At 36.2% G+C, this 23,373-nt stretch overlaps 1 protein-coding gene across 2 annotated transcripts in view; it reads right to left on the bottom strand.

Annotated features, from left to right (window-relative positions):
• Positions 1–15,620, bottom strand: part of myo7ab (myosin VIIAb) — a 47,823-nt gene extending 32,203 nt beyond the window's left edge. For both annotated transcript variants that reach the window (XM_073825247.1, XM_073825246.1), the window contains exons 1-15: positions 15,603–15,620; positions 15,158–15,271; positions 14,843–14,995; positions 12,622–12,806; positions 12,399–12,520; positions 10,746–10,888; positions 10,542–10,655; positions 9,878–10,031; positions 9,701–9,777; positions 6,428–6,547; positions 6,186–6,328; positions 5,889–6,099; positions 5,559–5,694; positions 2,464–2,570; positions 1,131–1,268 (exon numbers count right to left, since the gene is read on the bottom strand). In XM_073825247.1, the coding sequence (XP_073681348.1) occupies positions 1,131–1,268; positions 2,464–2,570; positions 5,559–5,694; positions 5,889–6,099; positions 6,186–6,328; positions 6,428–6,547; positions 9,701–9,777; positions 9,878–10,031; positions 10,542–10,655; positions 10,746–10,888; positions 12,399–12,520; positions 12,622–12,806; positions 14,843–14,995; positions 15,158–15,271; positions 15,603–15,620 (1,935 nt within the window). The remainder of the gene's footprint in view (positions 1–1,130; positions 1,269–2,463; positions 2,571–5,558; positions 5,695–5,888; positions 6,100–6,185; positions 6,329–6,427; positions 6,548–9,700; positions 9,778–9,877; positions 10,032–10,541; positions 10,656–10,745; positions 10,889–12,398; positions 12,521–12,621; positions 12,807–14,842; positions 14,996–15,157; positions 15,272–15,602) is intronic.
• Positions 15,621–23,373: the final 7,753 nt, after the last annotated feature.

The raw sequence follows: 23,373 nt of genomic DNA on the forward strand, positions 1-23,373 counted from the left end.
TTTTTAATAATTAAGATTTTTGTGAATTAAGCGTATATCTAACAAAATTTAACTAGACAAATACAAAACTAATTATCTGCAAAAATATCTGACAAACATAGCCTATACATACAAACATAACTTTTTTCAATTTTACTTTTAAATGTAGCTAGCTTTAATAATTTGTTGATGATTTAACTGTAAAACAAGACAAAACCACCTGTCATAATAAAGTCATGGCAAACAAACAAATAAAAGAGACAAACAAATAAGTGAATCTATCTATTCTCTATACAATATGAACATTATAAATGAATGAATGAATGACTAAATCCAACCATTCAATCATTCTTAATAGCACTTGTCTTATGTAGGATCATGATAAATGAATGAGGAAATGAACTAACAAACAAACGATTAAATCCATCTATGTATCCATTCTCAATGCTGTTTGTCTCATGTAGGATCAAGGTAAATGAATGAATGAATGAATGAATGAATGAATGAATGAATGAATGAACAAACAAACAACTAAAATCATCCATTCATCCATTCTCCATACCACTTGTCTTATGTAGGATCATGATAAATAAATGAAGAAATGAACAAACAAACAAATTATTAAATCCATCCATTCATCCATTCTCCATACCACTTGTCTTATGTAGGATCATGATAAATGAATGAAGAAATGAACTAACAAACAAATGATTAAATCCATCCATTCATCCATTCTCCATACCACTTGTCTTATGTAGGCTCATGGTAAATGAAAGAATGAATAAATGAATGAATAAATCCATCCATCCATCCATCCATTCTCTACACCATGTCTTATGTAGGATCATGGTAAATGAATAAATGACTAACTAAACCAATTAATCAATCCATCCATTCTCTATACCACTTGTCCTATGTAGCATCATTATAAATAAATAAATAAATAAATGAATAATTACATACATACTTAAATCTATCCATTATCTATACCACTTGTTAAGAATAAATAAATAAACATTTAAATAAATAAGTAAAGAAAGAAAGACTGGCAGTGGGTCTTCACATCATCTTTACTGCTGAGTCCAAATTAAATGCTTAAATTACCTGCATCTCTTCAAATAAACCCCCCCAAAAAAAACAGTTTTACACACCATGGGCTTTTTGAGCTCGTTGGGTTTGATACAGCGCACAAAGAAAGGCTGACAGACGCTCAGCGTCCTCATAAGCAGCTCGAGTGAACGCTTAAACTGACTGCTCAGAGTCGGGGAACGCTTCCTCGTCTCCATTCCCTGAAATAAAAAACAGAAATTCTGCCATTAACATAACACAATAATAACTTAAACTCACAAGAGAGAACCTCTACTGTCTGGCACATACACCCAAAAACACACATCACAAATGCACATCAAACAAAACTACAACAAACACGTATACTATACATATCACAAAGACAAATTCACCATTCTACGTTGCCCTTTTGTGATCCAATCTTTTCTTCTTTCTTTTCCATTCCAAATAAGTGTCGTTCTTTCATACTTTCTCCCTCTCTCATCGCATTTCTTCGGGATCTTCATTGGTTGCTCGTATCCTTCTCTATCTTCCCCTCTCCTGCTGTTATTCCCTACGCTTTACATGCAAATGCTTTAAGAAAGCATTGTGAAGAAAATAGAGTAGTTTCTCCTTTCCTCAATCTTCACTCAGTGCCAGGAAAAAGAGTAATAGGAATTTCTCTCTTACCAAAAAAACAACCTCAAAATAATGCTGAAAACACCAATGAGAAAAAGCTGCATTTAACTTGAAACAGAATCTCTCTGTGATGACTAATGTTTTTCCTCAATTCATCTGGAGAATAATGCCACTGTTAGAGCTATTAAATTATTCTGTCAACGTGCCCTTACAGACTACTTCAACAGAAACCATTTCCAAACGAGAAGAAAACCACAGGAATGAGTTTTAGCAAGGGACTGCTGAGAAAACGTAGTTCAATAGGACTCTGAGAGGGACACAAACCACGCCATTGATTACCTTTTGAAGGGATGCAGTGGGCTCCACATAGCCACAAAGAAACTGAGGCCAAAAATAAGGCAAAAGATTGAGGATAGAAAAAGAAAGAGAGAGAGAGAGAGAAAGACAGAATTGAGCCAAGTCTGCTGAGAATCAGCCAAGAAAGATTAGGGCTGACATCACCACAGAGAGAGTGAGTTACACAGCAGCAGGGTTAGTCAGACTGTGCTGACACTGTCACACAAAATCATGTTTAAGACTCAGGCTAAAGTTCTCTCATTTGTAGCAGTCACTTCTCTCATTCACTGTGTGTTTTTCCAAGGGCAATTATACTAGCACACGTTTTTGCTTTTAATATGCAACCCTGACATAAACCTGCACGGCCAGCATTTGGCCCTCAGAGATCTGCGGCCTCGCTGGCGTGTCCTGAGCATATTAATGCTGAGCAAATATGGATTCGGTATTGGAAAAGGGCATCACCATAGCAACATCAGCTTGGAAGATCTGCTTGATGAACTTGTTTTTGGACGAGTGCACGAGTTGGATGATGTCACTGTGGAGGCTGTCTCGGTTTTTCTCCAGGAAACCTGAACAATGAAACAGGAGGGGATTATGTTAACTTTTTAAGAAAATATTGTCATTCATATTTAAAGGGGTCATCCGGTGCCAAATGCACTTTTACAAGCTGTTTGAACTGAAATGTGTGTTGGGAGTGTGTGTACACAACCACCCTAGAATGACAAAGATCCGCCCAGTAGTTTTCTTTTGATTTAGTAAAATAATTAGCCTCTTCTCATATCGAGCCGTTCTCAGATGCCTGTCGTTGTAGATAGACAGTAGTGTTTTAGCATAGACCCGCCCCGAGTGAAAAGTAAACTGAGGGAATGTGACCGCTGATCTGTCTAAATGAGTTCATGTTTACGTGAATCATTTCTCACCATACTGCTTTATAAATGAGGGTCAGTAATATAAAGCTTAGCTTTTGTAACGCTAGATGGTTTAAAACGGTGTCTGTTAATGATTAAGATGTAACGTTAACGCAATACCTGCAAAAGTGTTTACAACTTTTTTGCTTTTGTTCAATCAGCTATACCTCAGTAAACACAGTCCTGTCTTTACCACAGTAACGTAAACACAGTAAACACATCGCATTAATTCTCCACAGTAAACAGTCAACATGATAAAGTTTAGTTATTTTTGCAAGCAAAATTAATCCTGATTTGATGATGCAATAATAACAGGCCGTTTGTATATTATTCTGTTTAAAATGCAGCTATTTAGTAAATAAGAAAAAACAGACATGAACTGCTGATTTTAGTTAAAATTAGATACTGAGAAGTGGTAAATAATTATATTGTATGATATTACATACGTCGCACTACCATTCAGAAATTTAGTGTTTCTTACGCTCAGCAAGACTGCATTTATTTTAGCATAAATCAGCCAAAACAATACTATTATGAAATATTATTACAATTAAAAATTAAATTTTTCTAATTTGACATATTTTAACATGTAATTTATTCCTGTGATGCAAAGCTGAATTTTCACCAGCCATTATGCCTGTCTTGACTGTCACATGATCCTACAGAAATCATTCTAATATGTTGATTTTGTGCTTAAGAAACACTTCTTATTGTTGTCAATGTCAGTGCTGCTAAATATTATTGTTGAAACTGTTATTTTTACGACTCTTGGTCCTTTGGATACTATTTTTTGCATTTAAAGTGCTTTTTATGGAAGCCTGTTTCCGCCACTGAGAAAAAAAGACGACTATCTCACAATTCTGACTTTTTTTCTCAGAATTGTGTGATATAAACTCAAAGCTGCAAGTTATAAAGTTAGTATTGCGCGATTAAACTAGCAATTCTGACAAATAAAGTTAGAATTGCGAGATATTAAGAGTTTATAAGAGTTAAGAACATATCAGCCTTTCTCCCCCCCCCCCCCAGAATAGAATTTATAACTTGCAAGTTTATCTCACAATTCCGAGAAAAAAAGTCATAATTGCGAGAAAATAAGTCAGAAGTTTTTATCTTGCAATCTTGCTTTTTTCTCACAATGGTTAGTTTATATAACGCAATTCTGAGAAGTCACAATTGCAAGTTTATATCATGCAATTCTGGGAAAAAAGTAACAATTGCAAGTTTATATCATGCAATTCTGAGAAAAAAAGTCACAACTATGAGTTTATATCATGCAATTCTGAGAAAAAAAGTCACAACTATGAGTTTATAGCATGCAATTCTGAGAAAAAAAAGTAACAATTGTAAGTTTATATCATGCAATTCTAGGGGGAAAAAAAATCACAATTGTGGGTTTATATCTCACAATTCTGAGAAAAAAAGTCACAATTGTGAGTTTGTATCACAATTCTAAGAAAAAAGAGATAACTGTGAAGTTACATCAGACAATTATGCAAAAAAGTAACAATTGCAAGTTTATATCATGCAGTTCTGAGAAAAAAGTCACAATATTGAGTTTATATCAAAATTCTAAAAAAAAGTCACAATTGTAAGTTTATATCACACAATTCTGAGAACAAAGTAACAATTGCAAGTTTATATCATGCAATTCTGAGAAAAAAAGTCAATTGTGAGTTTATATCACGCAATTCTGAGAAAAAAGTAACAATTGCAAGTTTATATCATGCAATTCTAGGGAAAAAAAAAATCACAATTGTGGTTTTATATCACCATTCATAACAAAAAAGTGATAACTGAAGTTACATCAGACAATTATGCAAAAAAAGTAACAATTGCAAGTTTATATCATGCAGTTCTGAGAAAAAAAGTCACAATAGTGAGTTTATATCAAAATTAAAAAAAAAAGTCACAATTGTAAGTTTATATCACACAATTCTGAGAACAAAGTAACAATTGCAAGTTTATATCATGCAATTCTGAGAAAAAAGTCAATTGTGAGTTTATATCATGCAATTCTAGGGGAAAAAAAAATCACAATTGTGGGTTTATGTCTCACAATTCTGAGAAAAAAAAGGGGATAACTGTGTTACAACATACAATTATGCAAAAAAGTCTCAATTGTAAGTTTATATGCAATTATTGAAAAAAATCACAGTTGTGGGTTTGTATCTCGCAATTCTGAGAAAAAAGTCACAATTGTGAGTTTATATCTTACAATTCTGACTATAACTCACAATTGCAAGTTTATATCATGCAATTCTGAGAAACAAAGTCACAATAGTGAGTTCATATCACACAATTCTAAAAAAAAAGTCATAATTGTGTTTATATCATGCAATTCTGAGACAAAAAGGTCACAATTGTAAGTTTTTAATCACACAATTCTGGGAAAGTCACAATTGTGAGTTTATATCACAATTCTGAGAAAAAAGTCAAAATTGTGAGTTTATATCATTTTGTTTATAACAAAAAAAGTCAGAACTGCGAGATGAAACTCGCAACTGTGAGAAAAAAAACAGATGCAATTACCATTTTTATTTTTCATTCAATAGCGGAAAGGGCTTTCATAGTTTTTGCATTGTTGTAAAGCGCTATACAAAATAAATAAATATATTATTATTATTAACTGTTTAATTCAGTAATGTGTACCTTTAGTTTCATAGTGCACCACTCCAGCAAAGTGCTGAATGCCAAACTGGGTCTCGTGATTGTGCTTAGGAGGGATGTAGTTGGTATTAAGTTTGTGCTGGGAGTTCAGCTTGTACAGCATGGTAGCATCTGTTCCCTAAGAAACACAGCGTGAACAGAAACACAGCACACAGTCATGAACACAGCTCATCCTCCATTCACCTGATGAATAAAAAATGATGCAACATAGATACCCAGAACTGAACCAGCTATGTTCTTTGGTGCTCTACAGATATTACAATGTAATTTACAGTCCAAATGCACACCACATCAACAAAACTCAAACTTTACCTTTGGGAACTTGCTCTCCTCATCAATAAGGGAAATGATATTCATAGGTTTGATGGCAATCATATCCAAGGCATCCTGGTTGTCGGTGAACTCGATGTGCTGCCAGTTGATATCCTCCAGGTTGTATTCCTCCTGCTCCAGCTTGAAAACGTGACGAACGAAGAATTGCTGCAGGTTCTCGTTTGCAAAGTTGATGCACAGTTGTTCAAAACTACAGCAGGAATGAACAAGATTAGTACCAGTTTGATCATAAAAAGACTTGAATGTGTCTGGAATCTGGAATTTGCTGGTACTCACCTGTTAATAGTGAAATTCTCAAAGCCGAAGATGTCAAGCAGCCCTATAGATCTGCGAACAGTCTTGTTTTCTGTGGAAGGAACCCTATAGATGGCAGCATTGATTTTATCCACTATCCACACAAACAACCTGCCATAGATTCCCTGATGGAGACAAAAATTGCCCACTTAGTGGATATTGACGACTTCTGTGACAAATGGAGAATCAAAACTGGGCCATTTATTGATTGTGAACAATCTCACCTTGACAAAGGCGTCACGGACATCCAGTCCCTGCTCCACGCTGAGAGGGGTGGACACACTTTCACCCCTGGTGATCAGTGTTCGTGTGGTCAGACATGTCATGACGTCCTGAGGGTCCACCTGTGGAAAGAACCAGCATAATTCACTGATAGTGATGAATGTTAAGTAATAAATAAGAGAAAAAGTTGGCAGAGCAGAGATGTGAAAAATAGCGCAAATTAGGAAACTTGGTTGTAAAATTGATTTTAATAGTGTTCTCAAATGTCCCCCTTGGACTATGCTCATGATGTTTTATATCTTGCCACCAGGGGGCAGACATAAGCAAAGAAAATGGTTTTGAGACAGCATTGAGCCACAGCCATTAAAATCAAACTGAAAACAGAATAAAGATTGTGGACAGTGGAAATATGCAGAAATCGTAAAGACTGACAGCAGAGCGATGCCAGCAGGAAGTCTGAACAGACTCGTCACGCCATGCCATTGTCTACGATAATACCATTAGAACGAAAGTCTGATGCTCACTAATGACTACATTTTTCTCGAACTCCCCTCCCTCAACTGCACGGATAACGCAGTACCACAGAGCTAATGAGAGAGATGAATCGGAACAAGACAGCAGAAACAAACCCCTTCAAATACCAGCAGCTTTGAGAAGGCAATAAATGGACGCAAAATGGGATTAAACCAAAGCTAAAAGATGTGTAGAGAATTAATGCAAAGCAAGGACCTTTTACTTAATTCACAGTCTGCACAATTTGTCAGTGGAAAATATTCTGCAAATGTTACCTGACCTTATCTAGGTTGTGTGGTCTATTGGTTAAGGTTAACTAATTCAAGTCTGACTCAATTCTGGCTCAATTCTAGTGTTGAAAGCTTACTTTCCACCATTTAGTTCATTTCAAAGCTTCCTGTTTCTATGGAATCCAGATAACGTTTATAATAAAAAAAATAGTCATTTTATAAGACATAAAAATACACTGTGAGATATAAGGCCATAATTGTTTAAAATACAGTAATTTTAAGATATAAAGTCACAAATATGAGAAATAAAGGTGCAGTTATGAGATGGAGAAGGCATCTCATAACTGCAACTGTTAAAGTCAAAAGTTTACATACACTTTGCAGAATCTCATACAAAATCATACAAAAAGCATGTTATTTAGTACTGACCTGAAAAGATATTTCACATAAAAGACGTTTACATATAGTCCACAAGAGAAATAATAGTTGAACTCAAGAGGTTTACATACACTTGATATACTTAATACTGTGTTGTTACCTGAATGATCCACAGCTATGTTTTTTTTGTTTAGTGATAGTTGTTAATAAATCCCTTGTTAGTCCTGAACAGGTAAACTACCCACTGTTCTTCAGAAAAATTCTACAGATCCCACAAATTCTTTGTTTTTTCAGTATTTTAATGTATTTGATCTCTATTACAAAAGGTTTGAACGCTCACAGATGCTTCAGAAAAAAACGATGCATTAAAGCAACACTACGGTAAGTAACTTTTCCCTCAATGCTCCCTCTACAGGTTAGAAGCGGAATTGTCCATTACCGCTGTCGTAAATAATTTAGCCTACCGTTGTGTCACATGCACGTTATTTGTTTGAAAGGCTATCCAGGACCGGCTTTGGAAATAACGATGTCCAGTGACAAGGTAGAGTATGTTGTATGACTTTATAAAAGTATGAAAACCTTTTGTGAAGCCTGCAGTGAAGCAAGTCGCATTTGTAGTATCATTTGAACTACAAAACCGCGACCCGACGACCCAAACTTACATAGTGCTGTTATGGCTGATAAAGGGTCGCAAAGCGAATACGAAAGTGCCGTTTCACCCTGTTATGAGTTGATGAACTACTGACATGAGTTCGGAAACATTATTTTAAGGTAAAAAAAAGTTACTTAGTGGGGCTTTAAGAGCGGGGGGTGAAAACTTTTGAATGATGTAATGAAGATGTGTATATTTTTCTTGGTTTGCCTAAATATAATTTTTTTTTTATTACATGTTTCCCAGAAGACAAAATAAGTCACATTTACCCTAATGTTCAAATTATCATAATGCATTATGTTTTTTTCTGAAGCATCAGTGAGCTTTGAACCTTCTGTAATAGTTGCATATGAGTCCCTCAGTTGTCTTCAGTGTGAAAGGATGGATCTCAAAATCATACAGTCATTTTTGGAAAGGGTTCAAATACAAAACAAATGCTGAAAAACCAAAGAATTTGTGAGACCTGAAGGATTTTTCTGAAAAGCAGTGGGCAGTTTAACTGTTAAGGACAAACAAGAAACAACTATCACTAAAAAAAAACAAAAAAAAAAAACAAAAAAAAAAAAAACAGCTGTGGACCATTCATGTACCAACACAGTATTAAGAATCAAGTGTGTGTTAACTTTAGAATAGGGTCATTTTTATAAATTCTACTAGTACTAAATAAAAAAAAAAAACATGCATTTTGTATGATCCCTCTTATTTTGGTAAAATAATCATTCTGTGGATTCTGCAAGGTGTATGTAAACTTTTGACTTCTACAGTCTAAAATAAATTCACAATAATGAAAACAGTCACATTGTGAGATAAAAATTCACAGTGTGTGATATAAACTTACAATCACAAGAAACAAAATTGTATTGGAAGATACATTGTGAGATATAGAGTCATAACAAGAAAGACTTTTTTTTCAGTCTGAGGTGAAAATGAGCATCCATATGTTTCACTCGAATAAATATCATATTACGGAAATAAAAAAAGGGTTTCAAATGCCCATTGATGTGACTTTAAAGGGATCGTTAACCCAAAAATAAAAATTCTGTCATTAATTACTCACCTTCATTACTCAACTTTCATTCGTTTCAAACCCATAAGACCTTTGTTCATATTCAGAACACAAATTAAGTCATTTTTGATGAAATCCGAGATCTTTCTGACCCTGCATAGACAGCAACACAACTACCATGTTCAAGGAAGAAAGGTAGTAAGAACATCATTAAAATTGTCCATGTGACATCAGTGGTTCAACCATAATGTAATAAAGCAACTAGAATACTTTTTGTGCAAAAAGAAAACAAAAATAGCACTTGTTCACTAGAGTACAACGACGCATGTGTTAGAAAGCTCTGGGATTTCATCAAAAATATCTTAATTTGTGTTCCGAAGATGAACGAAGGTCTTATAGGTTTGGAACAACATGAGGGCAAGCAATTAATGACAGAATTTTCATTTTTGTTGAATTGTCCCTTTAAAGCTCTCTCATGCATTCACATGCACCTTACCTCCAACAGTGTGGCTGCCTTGGCCAGGTCAGGTGAGCGAACCACCACACAGGTATCCAGGTTCTTCAGCGTTCGAGCTGTTGGGGCAACACAAACGATATGTGCAATTTAGCTTGTCTGTCACCTCTTGTGGGTGAGCAATTATTAATAATATCACCTTCCATTATTAATATCAACCTTCAAAGCGCAGGTTGCCCATATGCAGGATGGCAGCCAGCAGTTTGGAGATCTCCCAGTTCTCAGTGTCAGTAAACATCAGGACCTTCATGGCTGACAGGATGCTGGAATACTCTTTCATATCATTCCTCCCCTCACACACCGTACAGTTTCCCTGGATGACAGGCCAAGAGAGAAGGACAGAGCGGACATGCACACGCAAGCCTTTTACACACTCTCTTTGTACCTCTACTGCCATTATATATATCCGTGTATATTCCTGTCAGACTTTTTTTTTTTTTTTTTTAGTGGAAGACAAAAGAAGAAATTCTGAAGAATGTCCGGGCTGCTTGTTTCCACATAATGAATGTGAATGGGAATTTGCACTGTCAAGCTCCAAAATGACAAAAATCTCAATTAAAGTATCATAAAGTAGTCAATATCACTTCAGAAGTCTTGGAATATGGTGTACAATATGGGCCACATTCATAACAATTGTATGCCAGTTATTTTGTCATCGGAGCATTAAATATTCTTCAAAATAACTACATTTTGTGTTCCATAATGTTCAAATGATGGGTGAACTATTCCTGTAATGGAAAGGGTCTTTTCAAATGCTTTCATAATGTACGAGAAAATGCTTAAAAGTGCATTAGTATGTGCTGATAAAATCACAGGCCCTCACCATAGTAAGATAATTGTAGTCTGTGGCCAGACCCAGGCCTAATTTAGTCTTCTGATCAGGGCTCATGCCTGCCAGCATACAGTAGAATATATGGTAGTTCCTCTCATCGGCTGCCTACAAAAACAGTTAAATATAATCACTTTACCATAATTAGTAGCATGATAAAGATACTCAGACTGGGACACATTCTGCCTATCCTCTCACCTGTCGGCAAACTCTCGATTTCTCTAGCAGGTACTGCTCGATCTTTGCCCCCTCGATAGCTCCCCGCTTGTTGAAGTGAATGTCAACGTATTTCCCAAACCGGCTGGAGTTGTCATTGCGTATGGTCTTGGCATTACCAAATGCTGTGGGAACAGGGTGAACACAGGAAAAAATCTCAATCCCATGGTGTTAGAAATTTATTAAAGACATAGAAGAACAGCAAAGCCCTGACTTTTATAAACGGTTGAACAAATTTCTGATTTCAAGGTTTCCAAGGGGGCAAGGGAGGCAGTGTCTACTCAGAATATTGGATGAGAAAAAAAATTGTAGTACAAAAGTAAAACAATATTACAAAATATAACATTAAAAAGTGTATAAATCACTTGTTTTAAATTGTCTTAAAAAATTGTCTTAAGCCTTTTAGGCTTAATTATTAAAAATGGAATTAGCTTGGGGTGTTACACATTGTATACTCTTGGCCCATTCGTGTGCTGAAGGTGATTTGCAAATATTGTAAAGTCATCAAAGCTCACACAAAATCAATAGAGAAGAAATTGTTTGCTCTATTAGAAAGTCTAAAACTACACGAAGATTTCTAAGACATTACATGTCCCTAGAGACACAACTGGCAGCCGTATTCTGAATAAGATAAACACTAGACTAGTATGGTCTTCATGCTGAGGAATCTTGCTGAATACCACTCTTGACCAAGAAGAACAAAAAGGCTGACTTGAACATGCCAAAATTCATTTGGATAGACCTGTGGAGTTCTGAAAGAATGTTTTATGGAGTGATGTGTCCAAACTGGAACTTTTTGGATGTATGGATCAGAGGTACGTCTGGTGCAAAAAAGACCAAGCTTATACGCAGAAGAACACCATCTCCATCATCAAACATGGAGGTGGGCCAGTCCTGCTATGGGGTTGTTTTACTGTAGCAGGAAGTGGAAAACATGACCATACAAAGGATATCATTGATTTATTAAAGTATCAGACCAGTTTGGCAAACATTGTGATGCCTTTTGTGCAAAGTCTGAAGCTAATAATCAATGGACTTTCCTGCTGGACAATCATCCCAAAGTATACATTCAAATCTACTTACGCTTGGTTCAGGAATCAGTCATAGAATGTTTTTAAGTGGCCTGTTCAGTTTGCACATTTAATTCTCACTGAAAATACATGGTTGAATTTGAAGCAAGCAGTGGCAAAGTAAAAACCAAAGATTATGAGTGATCTGAAAGCTTTTTCAGGTGAGGAATGGCCCAGGATTGCAGCAGAAAGCACTTCCAGGCAATGTTTATTGGTGGTTTTAAAGAATTACCATTTTGGTAAACAAACAGCCTGAGTTTTGGCTCAAAGCCTAAAGCTTGGCAATCTGGGCATTATTCCATAAGTACTGATACGGTACAGAAACAAGAAGTGTTAAGTCCTGTTCACACCGACAGTGATTAAATTGCTGGAGGTAACAAGCCACTTGAAATCAAAATTGATTATGTCCGGTTGCATTCAGTGTGAATGCTCCTTTACCAATAGCGTGTAGAGCAGATTACAGCACTGTGATGTAACCTGGCACTGAAACTGCCGCTGACAATCATTAGGTCAGTGTCAGATGGGTAGGGTTTATGTCATTAAGTTTAGAGATGATCTTCCTGACCTTCTAAAATCGGGTTGGCCTCCAGAACCTGCTGCTCAATCCAGGAGTGTTGGCCACTGATAGCTGCCAGGAACTGTAAGATGAGCTTGGTGCTCTCCGTCTTCCCAGCTCCAGATTCACCACTGAACACGCACATAGTCAACACAGTTATGGGCAGTAATCAGTAAATTACATTTTGTTAAACAATTAAACTAACCCTAAAATGATACAGGCTGTGATTTACCTGATAATGCAACATTGGTCCTTGTTGTTTCTTTGCATACTGAAGTAGCAGTTGTCTGCAATGCCAAAGATGTGTGGCGGCATCTCTCCAAACTTTTTGTTTGTGTAGAGGCGGATCTGATCAGGGGTGTAGATGGGCAGGAGCTGGTATGGATTCACCGCAACCAGGATTGATCCCGTGTAAGTCTGAAATATATTATTTTAAGATAATTGAATGCTCACAGACTGCAATTAAAATGGATGCAGTCGCAGATGTAAATAAAAATACATTTGCAATATATGCATTTCCTCTTTCAAACTGTCAAACTGATATCACGACAGAATCTCCATGTTTTAGCTCTTTTGCTCAGTTAAAAAACATCACTGAAATGTATATCTTTCATCCAATCAAACCACAAATTTAAACAAAGCACAGTTTTGGTGGGCTTTATGAATCAGTTAGACCGTCCAATTCACTAAACATTAGTGCTGACGTGCTTTATACCATCAAAAAACAGCAAGTGAGAAGAAACTGAAGATTGAAAAGCCTTCAACATTCTAGTTAGATAAGCAAAAAGTAAATAAATCTAAGTAGCTATGTGCACTAAACACATTTCCATACAAATGAGCTATAGCAGCGGTGTACCTCATGAAAAGAGGAATGACCCGACAATAGCACATTTCGCCTGTGCCAAGCGATTGAACTGATTTAAGCATCATTTTAAAAGCCTGTGATAAAGTTACAATGCATTACATATTAGGTATTCTAGTGGTGAGAACGGCTAAAGGGGATTCATTGGCGAAACAAACTAAAAGGTCATATTTCACGAAGCCAATTTGATCTGCAGCCTGAAACAAAAAACAATGAGCAAAAAAGCTATACCATCTAGAGACCAAAACAAATCATTCATTTTGTTTCTCTCAATCTTTTTACAGAATGAAAACACATGCCCTGATTTCACATTCTGCGAATGCTACAATGCAGGTAAAATGTTCTGCTCTCCATTCATTGTAAAGCCATAAATCAATGCCAATGTTCTAACTAGAGTCTATTTTTCTGAATGAACAAGCTTTGAAGCATAAAGTCTTTAAAAAATGTATTTCAGCAGCTTAGAATTAACACAAAGCAGCAACAAGCCAATGTCATCTGCAATATAAGATGACAAATCAGTATTTTGCTGTTTTTTTTGACCCATTTTACTTAAATAATCTGATTTAATTCTTCATTAAGATATTCAGTGAGAAAAACAGCGACATGAACTTGATCAAATAAGCCCTAAATATGAATATGGCTATTGGTTAAAGGTGACATATCAAGAAAATCAAACTTTTTCCATGTTTAAGTGCTATAACCAGGTCCCCGGTGCATCTACCAAGTAAATGTGAAAAGTACAACCCAGTAACTTTGTTTTGGTAAGCCTTTTTAGCCAAGCTTGTTAAAAGCCACTCAGATTTCGCTTCTCTAGTGACATAGGAAGGGGACCTTATTATAATATTACTGCCCCTTAATCTGCACATTTTCAGCCACGGCACTGCCATTGTGTTTTTCGCAAGCGACAACAGTGTACCAGCTCTAACGCAATGGCAAAAGTTCAAGCAAACCATCTATTGATTTATTTACTTTATATCATGCTGCTGCCACACAGATCTAATATAAACATGCAATTTCTTTCCCAGCTGTTTAACTGACTGTTTTTGTAACTCCTGTGTGTTTAAGTGCAATACGACATGAAAGAGAACTTGACATCTGCTTTCTGTGCATTCGCTTCATATGTGTGCGCTCAGAAAAAGTTTAAACAATTATGCATTTAAACACATAATTTCAACACGATAGACATGATAAGCAAAATTAAACATGTTTTTAGCAGAGTATCTGAGTTATGAGCTGTAAAGGCACAGTCCTATTTTCAAGACAGGCATTTTCAGAGTGATATAATAAATGATTTGTGGGGTATTTTGAGCTGAATCTTCGCAGGCACATTCTGGGGATACCTAAGACTTATATTACATCTTGTAAAAAGGGGCATAATAGGTTTCCTTTAATATTATGCAACAGTCTGTTGCCATTTTTAATGCATTGTGAGATGTTAAATGTTTTTCATATTGTAACTTAGATCACAATATTTGACAAATAATATTATGATTTTTGAGCCCAATCTTGAAGTTTCCCAAGCAGCCTTATTAGATTCCACAGTAATAAAATGAACATCAGCAGACAGAGAAATGTTAAAAGTCATGCTTACATATATCACCCTGTCGTTGTAACGGATCAGGAGATTTCTGAGGATACCAGCTTCATTTAGGTCCCCGAGACGGATCATGTCCTCCACCCCATGAATGGAGGTTGGATGCATGGGCTTGATGTTTGTAGCATTCTGAAGAGAGATCCGGTGCTCCTATATGAGGGAAAATTTCATTACTAATAAAACAAATATAAAATTCAACAATTCTATTAAGCCTCCTTTCTGATTGGTAAACAAAGAACATTTATAATTCACTAACTGGTATTTTCTCACACGTTAGGTGCTATTATGAGTGGTACAGACTTAAAGGCCCACCTTTCCTTCATCATCCAAGACCTGGATATGACCCGAGTCACAGAGTTTGACCACGGCGCCAACATGGACATCGAACTCACGGCCTGTTCTAAGGTCCAACCAGACATAGTCCCCCTATGAATTCATAAAAAAACAATCATTTTAAGGGATAGTTCAAACTGCATGAGTTTCTTTCTTCTGTTGAACACAAAAGAAGATATTTGGAAGAACGTTGGTAACCCAACAGCTGATGGTAACTATGGACTTTCATGGCATTATTTTCCATATTATGAATGTCAATGGCTACAGCAGCTGTTTGGTTACCAATATTCTTCAAAACAACTTCTTTTGTGTTCAACAAAAGAAAGAAAGCAATTAACTCAAACATGTTTGTGGAAGAAATGGAAGTGGAGTTTTCATTTTTGGGTGAACATGTAAAGAAGTTCAATATTGAGCAAGAGCATACCTGTTGCAGAATGACCATGTTTCTGGTTTAGAGTTTTGACATTAGAAGTCACCATGTGAAGGACCTATACAGGATGAAAATAAAGAGGAAAGAACAAGAAATCATTAAAAACTAAATGTAAAGTTAGATCAAATTAAAAAAGATCAAAGCAAAGGTCAAACCCACTGTACTGTATGAAACGAAGAAATATATCTATAGGAACGTAACAGACTGTACGTGGCAGCACGTTCCACACCAGTACTTGCAATCAATTATTAAATAAAATATTAAGCTCTTTTTAATAAAAGTTAGAACCTGTGAGACTATATCGGAATAGAGTAAGTGCACTCTGAAGACACGTTTCCTAGAATCTGATCAAAGATTCTCACTGCATCATAAATTTTAAAACGACCCTGTTGCGGCATATTTAAAATTACAATGAAGGAACATTTTGCTTTAGTTGTAAGGATCCTCTGATCCCCAGAATATTAAAGAGCAAAACATCTCTAACTTTGCAGAGCACATAGGAGCTAATTCTAATAACAATGTGGGTCAAACTACAAAGTAGACACTGCCCCAGACAGACTAGACCGAACATACAGCACATAAAGATCAGCAGAAATAATATTATTGACTGTTCCATGAGCTAAAATTTCTATGTTTTAAACGCTACTTTATAGATAAACACATTTCAGGAATAGGTCTTTCTTCTAAGTCCATACAGTTACTTGTGTACCAGTAAACATTACAATATTTTAAATAGAGGGGTGTAGTTTATTATTATTTCCATCTGTCAAATCTTATGTGACAGCAACCATACAGACCCAATATAGTGGCACAGCATTGTCTTTTAGTTTCAATCTTCCTAAAAAACCTGTGTCGAATTGTGCCTTGTTTGTAAACGAATCTGAGGTAAAATTAAGTAAAAAAAAAAAAAAAGGGCTGAGTTCTTACTGACACGGTCTGGAACTTACAGTGAGGTCAATAAGTATTTGATCACCCTGTGATTTTGCAAGTTTTCTTACTTAGAAATCATGGAGGTGTCTACAATTTTCAGCATAGGTGCATTTCCACTGTGAGAGACAGAATCTAAAAATAAAAATCCAGAAATCACATTGTATGATTTTTTAACAATTTATTTGTGAATTACTGTCAAATAAGTATTTGCAAAAAAAAAAAAAAAAAGGTTTTTAACATCTTTGCAAATTAAGTAAAAATAAAAAAACTTAAATGATTCCATTTCATAAGTATTCATACCCTTATCTGGGACAGTTGAAATTTATCTCAGGAGCATTCATATCACTTGTAAATGTTACTCCACTTCAAGTGAAGTTACCCTGTGGCAAATTCAATTGAATTGGTATGGATTTGGAAAGGCACACACATGAGAGGGAAGAGTTCAGAAAAAAATTCTGCTGCATTAAAGGTTTACAGAAGCATGTAGTCTTTTGTAGAAGTTTGAAACAACCAGGACTCTTCCTAGAGCTGGCCTCCTGACCAAACTGAGCAATTGATGAAGATGGGCCTTGGCTAGAGTGCCGGCCAAGAACCTGATGGTCACTCTGGTTGAGCTTCATGATCATATAATGCACTTGGAATTAGCAAAAAAGCACCTATAGGACCCCAAGACCCCTGTGAGAAACAAAATTCTTTGGTCTGAGGAACCTCAATTCCAAGCATCATTTTTGAAGGAAACCAGCTCTGTTCATCACCTGTAGAGTACCATCCCAAAAGTAAAGTGCACTGGTAGCAGCCTCATGCTGTGGGGCTGTTTTTCAGTGGCAGGGACTGAGGGACTCATCAGAGTAGAAGAAAAGCTCAGTGGACCAAAATATTGAAATAGCCTTAACCCAGTCCAGAGCATTCAGAAACTAAGACAGGGCAGAAGGTTTACCTTCCAACAGGACAATGACCCTAAGAACACAGCAAACGTGGCTTATAGGCAACTCTGTGAATGTCCTTGAGTGGCCCAGCCAGAACCTGGGCTTGAACCCAATCAAACATTTCTGGAGAAACCTGACAGAGCTTGAGAACGGCAGATACTTGCCGAACATTGATGTGCAAATCTTGTTGCATCATACCCAAAAAAGCTTGAGGTTGTAAAGGTGCTTCAGCTAAGTACTGCGTTAAGGGTATGAATACTTATGGAACATACTTATTTCAGTTTTTTTAAATATATATTTTGATGTGGGAAAAAGTAATTTAAAACAGTTTAACATAAGGCAGCAACGTAAAACCTAAAAAAAAAATGAAGGGGTATGAACACTTTCGCAAGGCACTGTGCGTTAAAAGATCAAGGGAATTTTCGATTTCTCAGTTCATGACTCCTTTAAATAATATACCACTTGTAGTTACTTGAAGCAACTGCCTGATACCAAATATACTTGATGTATGTATTAACATCCTGTGCTACTGCGGATAATTACACAGCTGTGGAAGGAGATCCAATAATAGTTTTATTCAGGCAGAGCACCCTCAAGTCCTTACACACTACATGCCATTACAACCAGCATGAAGCACAGTGGATAAAACCCACAAGACAATGAGTCTCCCTCAATGATTTAAAGGCTAATAGACTGTGGACTGGAATTAGTCACTTGCAATGACAAGAAGAAGCTAATGGATTGAACGTTTCTATGATTGAGAAGCAATGACATAACTGTCCCTATTATAACATCGCTAAAGGAGCCGTCAGCAGCGCAGACAGACAGTTTAGATGAGCTTGTGCACTGTGTTAATTGGCCTGCAGAGTAGGTCAAAGGGACAATTTGCACTGTCAACCCCACACAGACTCGTCTCTAAAGCTTTTCACCAACATGATTAAATGCCAATGCCAATGTTCAAAAATAACTCTGTAGTCCTTCCCTGCATTGGCAGGGTTTTGTACGCTTTTCAATGCTGTTTGAATGCAGTTGAAAGTCTGATCACTAACAATAATCAGATCTCGAACCTTAGAAAATTAGAAGCCCTTGTTGATCTTCAAGTCCCCTAATGATAAATGAATAAAAGAACTTGCATTAAGGAAATATATTTCATGTTCTGGATTCAGTTCAAGTTAAGCTTGATCTACAGCATTTGTGGCATAATGCTAATTATCACAGAAATTAATTACAGCCTACCATGTATACAGCCTTTTCTTTTGAGCAGAAGAAAAGATTGAGGTTTACAGTAAAGCACTTATAATGGAAGTTAATTTTTGCTATTTCAATAGCATAGTCACAAGATGTAAACAACATGAGTTTTAATTAGCATTTTGTGTAAAAAAAAATCACTTACTAACCCTTTGTGTAAAGTAGTGTTAATTTCATTAACAAAATGAAATTAACACTATGACGAGATGATGGCGAGATAACAACAAGGTCAATAAATGATAACTCTGACTATAGCAACATACAATATCTTTGATGATAAAAGACAACACTAAAATGTATTTAAAAAAATATAAACTATACAAAAAAATCGACTGAAGCCCATTTCTGCCACTTGCAACTATTTATCTCACATTTCTGACTTTTTTCTTGCAATTGCGAGTTTGCATCTCACAATTTGGCTGTTTTTCTTAGAATTGTGAGACATAAACACTCAATTCTGAGTATGAAATCAGAATTGCATGGTATAAACTCACAACTGCAAGTTATAAAGCCACAATTGTGAGATATAAACTCCCAATTCTGACCTTAATTTCTCATAATTGCATGATATAAACTATTGTATTAAGTCAGAAACTCAGAGAAACTGAGAAATAAACTCCAATTCTAAGAAATGAATTCAGAACTGACTTCTTTTCTCTCACAATTCTAACTTTATAAGATGCAATTGTGAGTTATTAAATAAGAATTATGAGATGCTTAACTTGCAATTCTGAGAACATATCAATCTTTTCCCCCCTCAAAATTAGACTTTATAACTCACAATTGTGAGTTTATATCACACAATTCTGAGAAAAAAAAATCAGAATTTTGACTTTGTGTCTTGCAATTCTGACTTTATAACTCGCAATTGTGAGTTTATATCACGCAATTCTGAAAAAAAAAAAAGGTATGCAAACTCGTGCGTGATACAAACTCACAATTCTGACTTTTTTTCTCAGAATTTGGAGACTTTTTCTTCAGAATTTGCATTTGCAAGAAAAAGTCAGAATTGATTTTATTTAGCACAATTGTCTTTATATCACGGAATTCATAATGCTGACTTTTTAACTGCAATTGTGTTTATATGATGCAAATAAAAAAAAAAAAGTTGAATTGCAAGTTTATTTCTCAGAATTATGAGAAAAAAAGTCAGAATTGCAAAATTGTATCATGCAATTCTGAGAGAAAAAGTCTGAATTTTGAGATGAAAAGTCACAATAACTTTTTATTCAGTGACAGAAATAGACTTCCATAAAAATCTTTTTTTTTTATTTTCATCGAAAAATGGAGACAAATTATATTTTGGACTGCTATATGTGCCTCTACTATTAGAGCTTTCATGTGTGCGGTTGCCAGATATACAAATTCAAATCCTTAAATCTGAACTTCTCTGTTAAACCTTTTTTAAACCTTTTTTAAACCTGTTAGACCTTTTCTGCCTCGTGTTGTGTTTAATTTTGCAATCTGGCAACCACGTGCTTGCTTTTCATTATGGAAACGCAGACGATGATCTGAAAAACACAGACAAACAAGTAAGGTGAAGTGTAATGACCTCCATGTGAAATGGCTGGCTTAAATGAAAGAGCCATTCAGCCAGTCTGTGTTCTGTCATTAGATCTCAACTATTTTAGTTCAATTAGGACATTTAAGCACTTATTATAAGCATGCCTTCGAAAAAAAAAACCATTACTGTTTTGTGCATCTTGAAACAAAACAAAGGCACTGATATATTTTAAGATTGATCAGTGCAAGTTTCTTTCAGTTGAAACAGCTCAGACTTAGATTTTAGTCTGTGAAACCTGGGGTTAGTTGACTAAAAAAACAGGATAAGGTTTACTAAATGTAATAATAACCACAAAGTACATTTGATAAAGGACTAAGTCTTCTTGACCCCACTTATAGCTCACATAAGAAACAGCTACACTGTCCTGAGTGGACACATCAATACGAAAGATTATATATTACATAATAAAGTGACCGATTCAATGCTACAGGCTCCCTAGGGTTAAGCGGAGCAGGACCCATGTGGCCCAGTGCAGGTCAGGTGAGCAGTGGCAGGGAGTCTTTAGGAGCTTACACAGATTCCTCTGGATAAGCTCGCCACTAAGCAAACAGTCATTTGAATATTCCAGCTGAATCATTTCCTTATGCATAGTTTTGTCTTTCAACACTGCATAACTGGTTACACCTTCACCTGTGTCATGAGCCGACATCATAAAAAACACCTGGCTTAGCCGCCTCCAGATCTATTTTTAGAGCTTGATAGGTCCCTGTCACTATTATCAGGTTGGATGTGACAGTGTAATTTGGGAAGTGAGACTGAGGCATGTGTTTCCTCATGTGCTGTCCTCATGGCACACTCAATAAGAAGATTAGCATGGATGTTAATCACATAGATTAAGCATAATATAAAGACAAATTTTTGTTGTTAAAAATGTGATATTCGTTAAATTTGGAAAAGTGGTACAATACCTAAATAAACTAATGTAGAGTTATAGATGCAAGTCAGTAGATGCACTTGGCTTTTTCTAATTTGAGTTTTACAAACACTGAGAGACCGACAGTATGTCAGTGCGTCACATGGTCAAACACTGAACTGCTCTGTGGTCAAAAGGGTTTTCTGAATGGGTTTTTGATTAAATGCCTGTGGTCAATACAAGCTTGATATTTTCACATTTTATTCTACATAATTACATACAAACATAAACATAAAAACATCAATAATACCCACTTGTGAACACTTGAAGCTTTTTCTTGTCTTCAAAAGGGTGGTCGCTAACAAAGAGGCTAAATGCGATTACAGAGGTTTGACAACGTCATGACTCTGAATGCATAAACTCTCTAGTCCAATTTCACCGTTTTATTATGTTTGTAAAGATTCTTACTAATTATTTTAACTCAAACTTGCAGAAAAAAAAAATATTTTAAATCAAAACATAGATTTTTAAGAGTGACGGTGCGTTCACACTGGCACGTAGCGAGCAGGGCGAAGCGAGCGTTTTCAATTCATTCATGTGGAAGTTGAGCGTAAACGGTCGCGTGGTGCATTTTGGGATTGGAAGCGGCGCGAAGAACGCGTTGAGAGTAGCTGAGAGCGTCAAAAGGTTGGACATTCCTCAACTTTATGCAAATTTCGAGCGCAAAACGCCGGCGACAACCAATCGATGTGAAGAGTAGGCAAGGCAAGATTATGACGCGTGTTTCTGAAACTGGTGGATTACTGAGCTGAAAACACATATTATTGAAAAAGTCAAGCAAAAGTAAATGTACTTTGCATGTTTTCATTATATGCTACAGTTTAGTTTTCGAACCTCAGTTAAAAGAAGACAATGGAACATAAATAGGGTGTGAACATTGTTTTTCAGAGGTGTGCTCAGCCCTAAATTAGACACTCCCCAAAGCAGTGGCGTTGTAGCGTTTCCAGCAGCACTGAGCGCGGATTTGACGCTGTAGTGTGAACGCACCGTGAGGCCGCGATCACACTGAACGCGTTTTTAGAGTGAGAGGCGCCTCTTTTTAATGGTTTTCTGTTGGCAGTGAGCGTTCTGCTCGCTGCTTATGCGCCCTGGGCGCCTCGCGTTTTTGCAGAAGCGCTCTGAGCGCCTGAAGTTGAAAAAAAAAAATCAACTCTGAGCGGAAAAACCCAACGCCCAACGTCATTCACGTTTTTTTCCATTGTCCAATCGAATGAATGGAGAGGCGGGCCTTCTGTTGTGGTGACGGAAGTTTACCGTTGCTTAAAAAGTCCGGAGACTGCAAGAAATGGAGGAGAAACTTTTGGTGTCTGTCGTGGGTAACCCGGAGCCGTATTTTTTAGGGTTTCTGCTAATATGACAGTTTACTTAACAGCAAAAACCAAAGATTTTAGAGCACTTTTAGACCTAAAAGACGCGTTCGGTGTGATCGGCCCCTAACAGAGCTTATTTTCTGCAATAATACAAAAGCCAATGAAAATATGGTGATTATCAGGGTTTAAGTGCTTTAAGGCATTTAGGCACACATGAAAAAATATATTACATACTATTTAGAAAGCCTGTAACCTCCTAAATCAATGATTCATTTTTTAGGCTAGATTTGACCATGCACATTGTGAAAATGACCCTGTTTTAGCTAACCAAATATCAAAGTCCCCATTTTTTGATAATTATTGACAAAGGGAGCCCTGAGAATTGTACTGGCACGGTTTGGTTGAGATTTAGTGTAAAACCTAGGACTAGTTTACAAAATTAGGGTTTGTAAAAAAATCTAAATGGTGGAAAAACACCAGAAATGAAACTGGAGATTTTGTTTGACTTATGCCAATGATTCCAATGATATAAGAGACTACAAGAGTATATGACAAATGGTCTAGAAATGATGAGAGGATTGGACTAATGGTTGTGTAGTTAGTGATTTTTATGTTTTTTTATTTATTAATTATAGTGCCACTAATGCGTTTTTCTTAAAGTGTTCTGAGTTTGGTGATGATATCTCATTGTGTTCAAAAGTTATAGCCGTTTTAGTCAAAGTGGCATTGGCCCTTTCGGAAGTTTCGGCTTCCCTTTGCGATGGTGAGTTAAAAGTTTTTTTGGTTATTTATTAATATTCACTCTCTAGAGAATCTTTCTGCACTGGTTCAGTTCCAGTCGGGTAAAAAACCTAGTTTGCAAAAGTAGGTTTTT

Source organism: Garra rufa, chromosome 19, assembly GCF_049309525.1.
Source record: "Garra rufa chromosome 19, GarRuf1.0, whole genome shotgun sequence".
Taxonomy (NCBI): domain Eukaryota; kingdom Metazoa; phylum Chordata; class Actinopteri; order Cypriniformes; family Cyprinidae; genus Garra; species Garra rufa.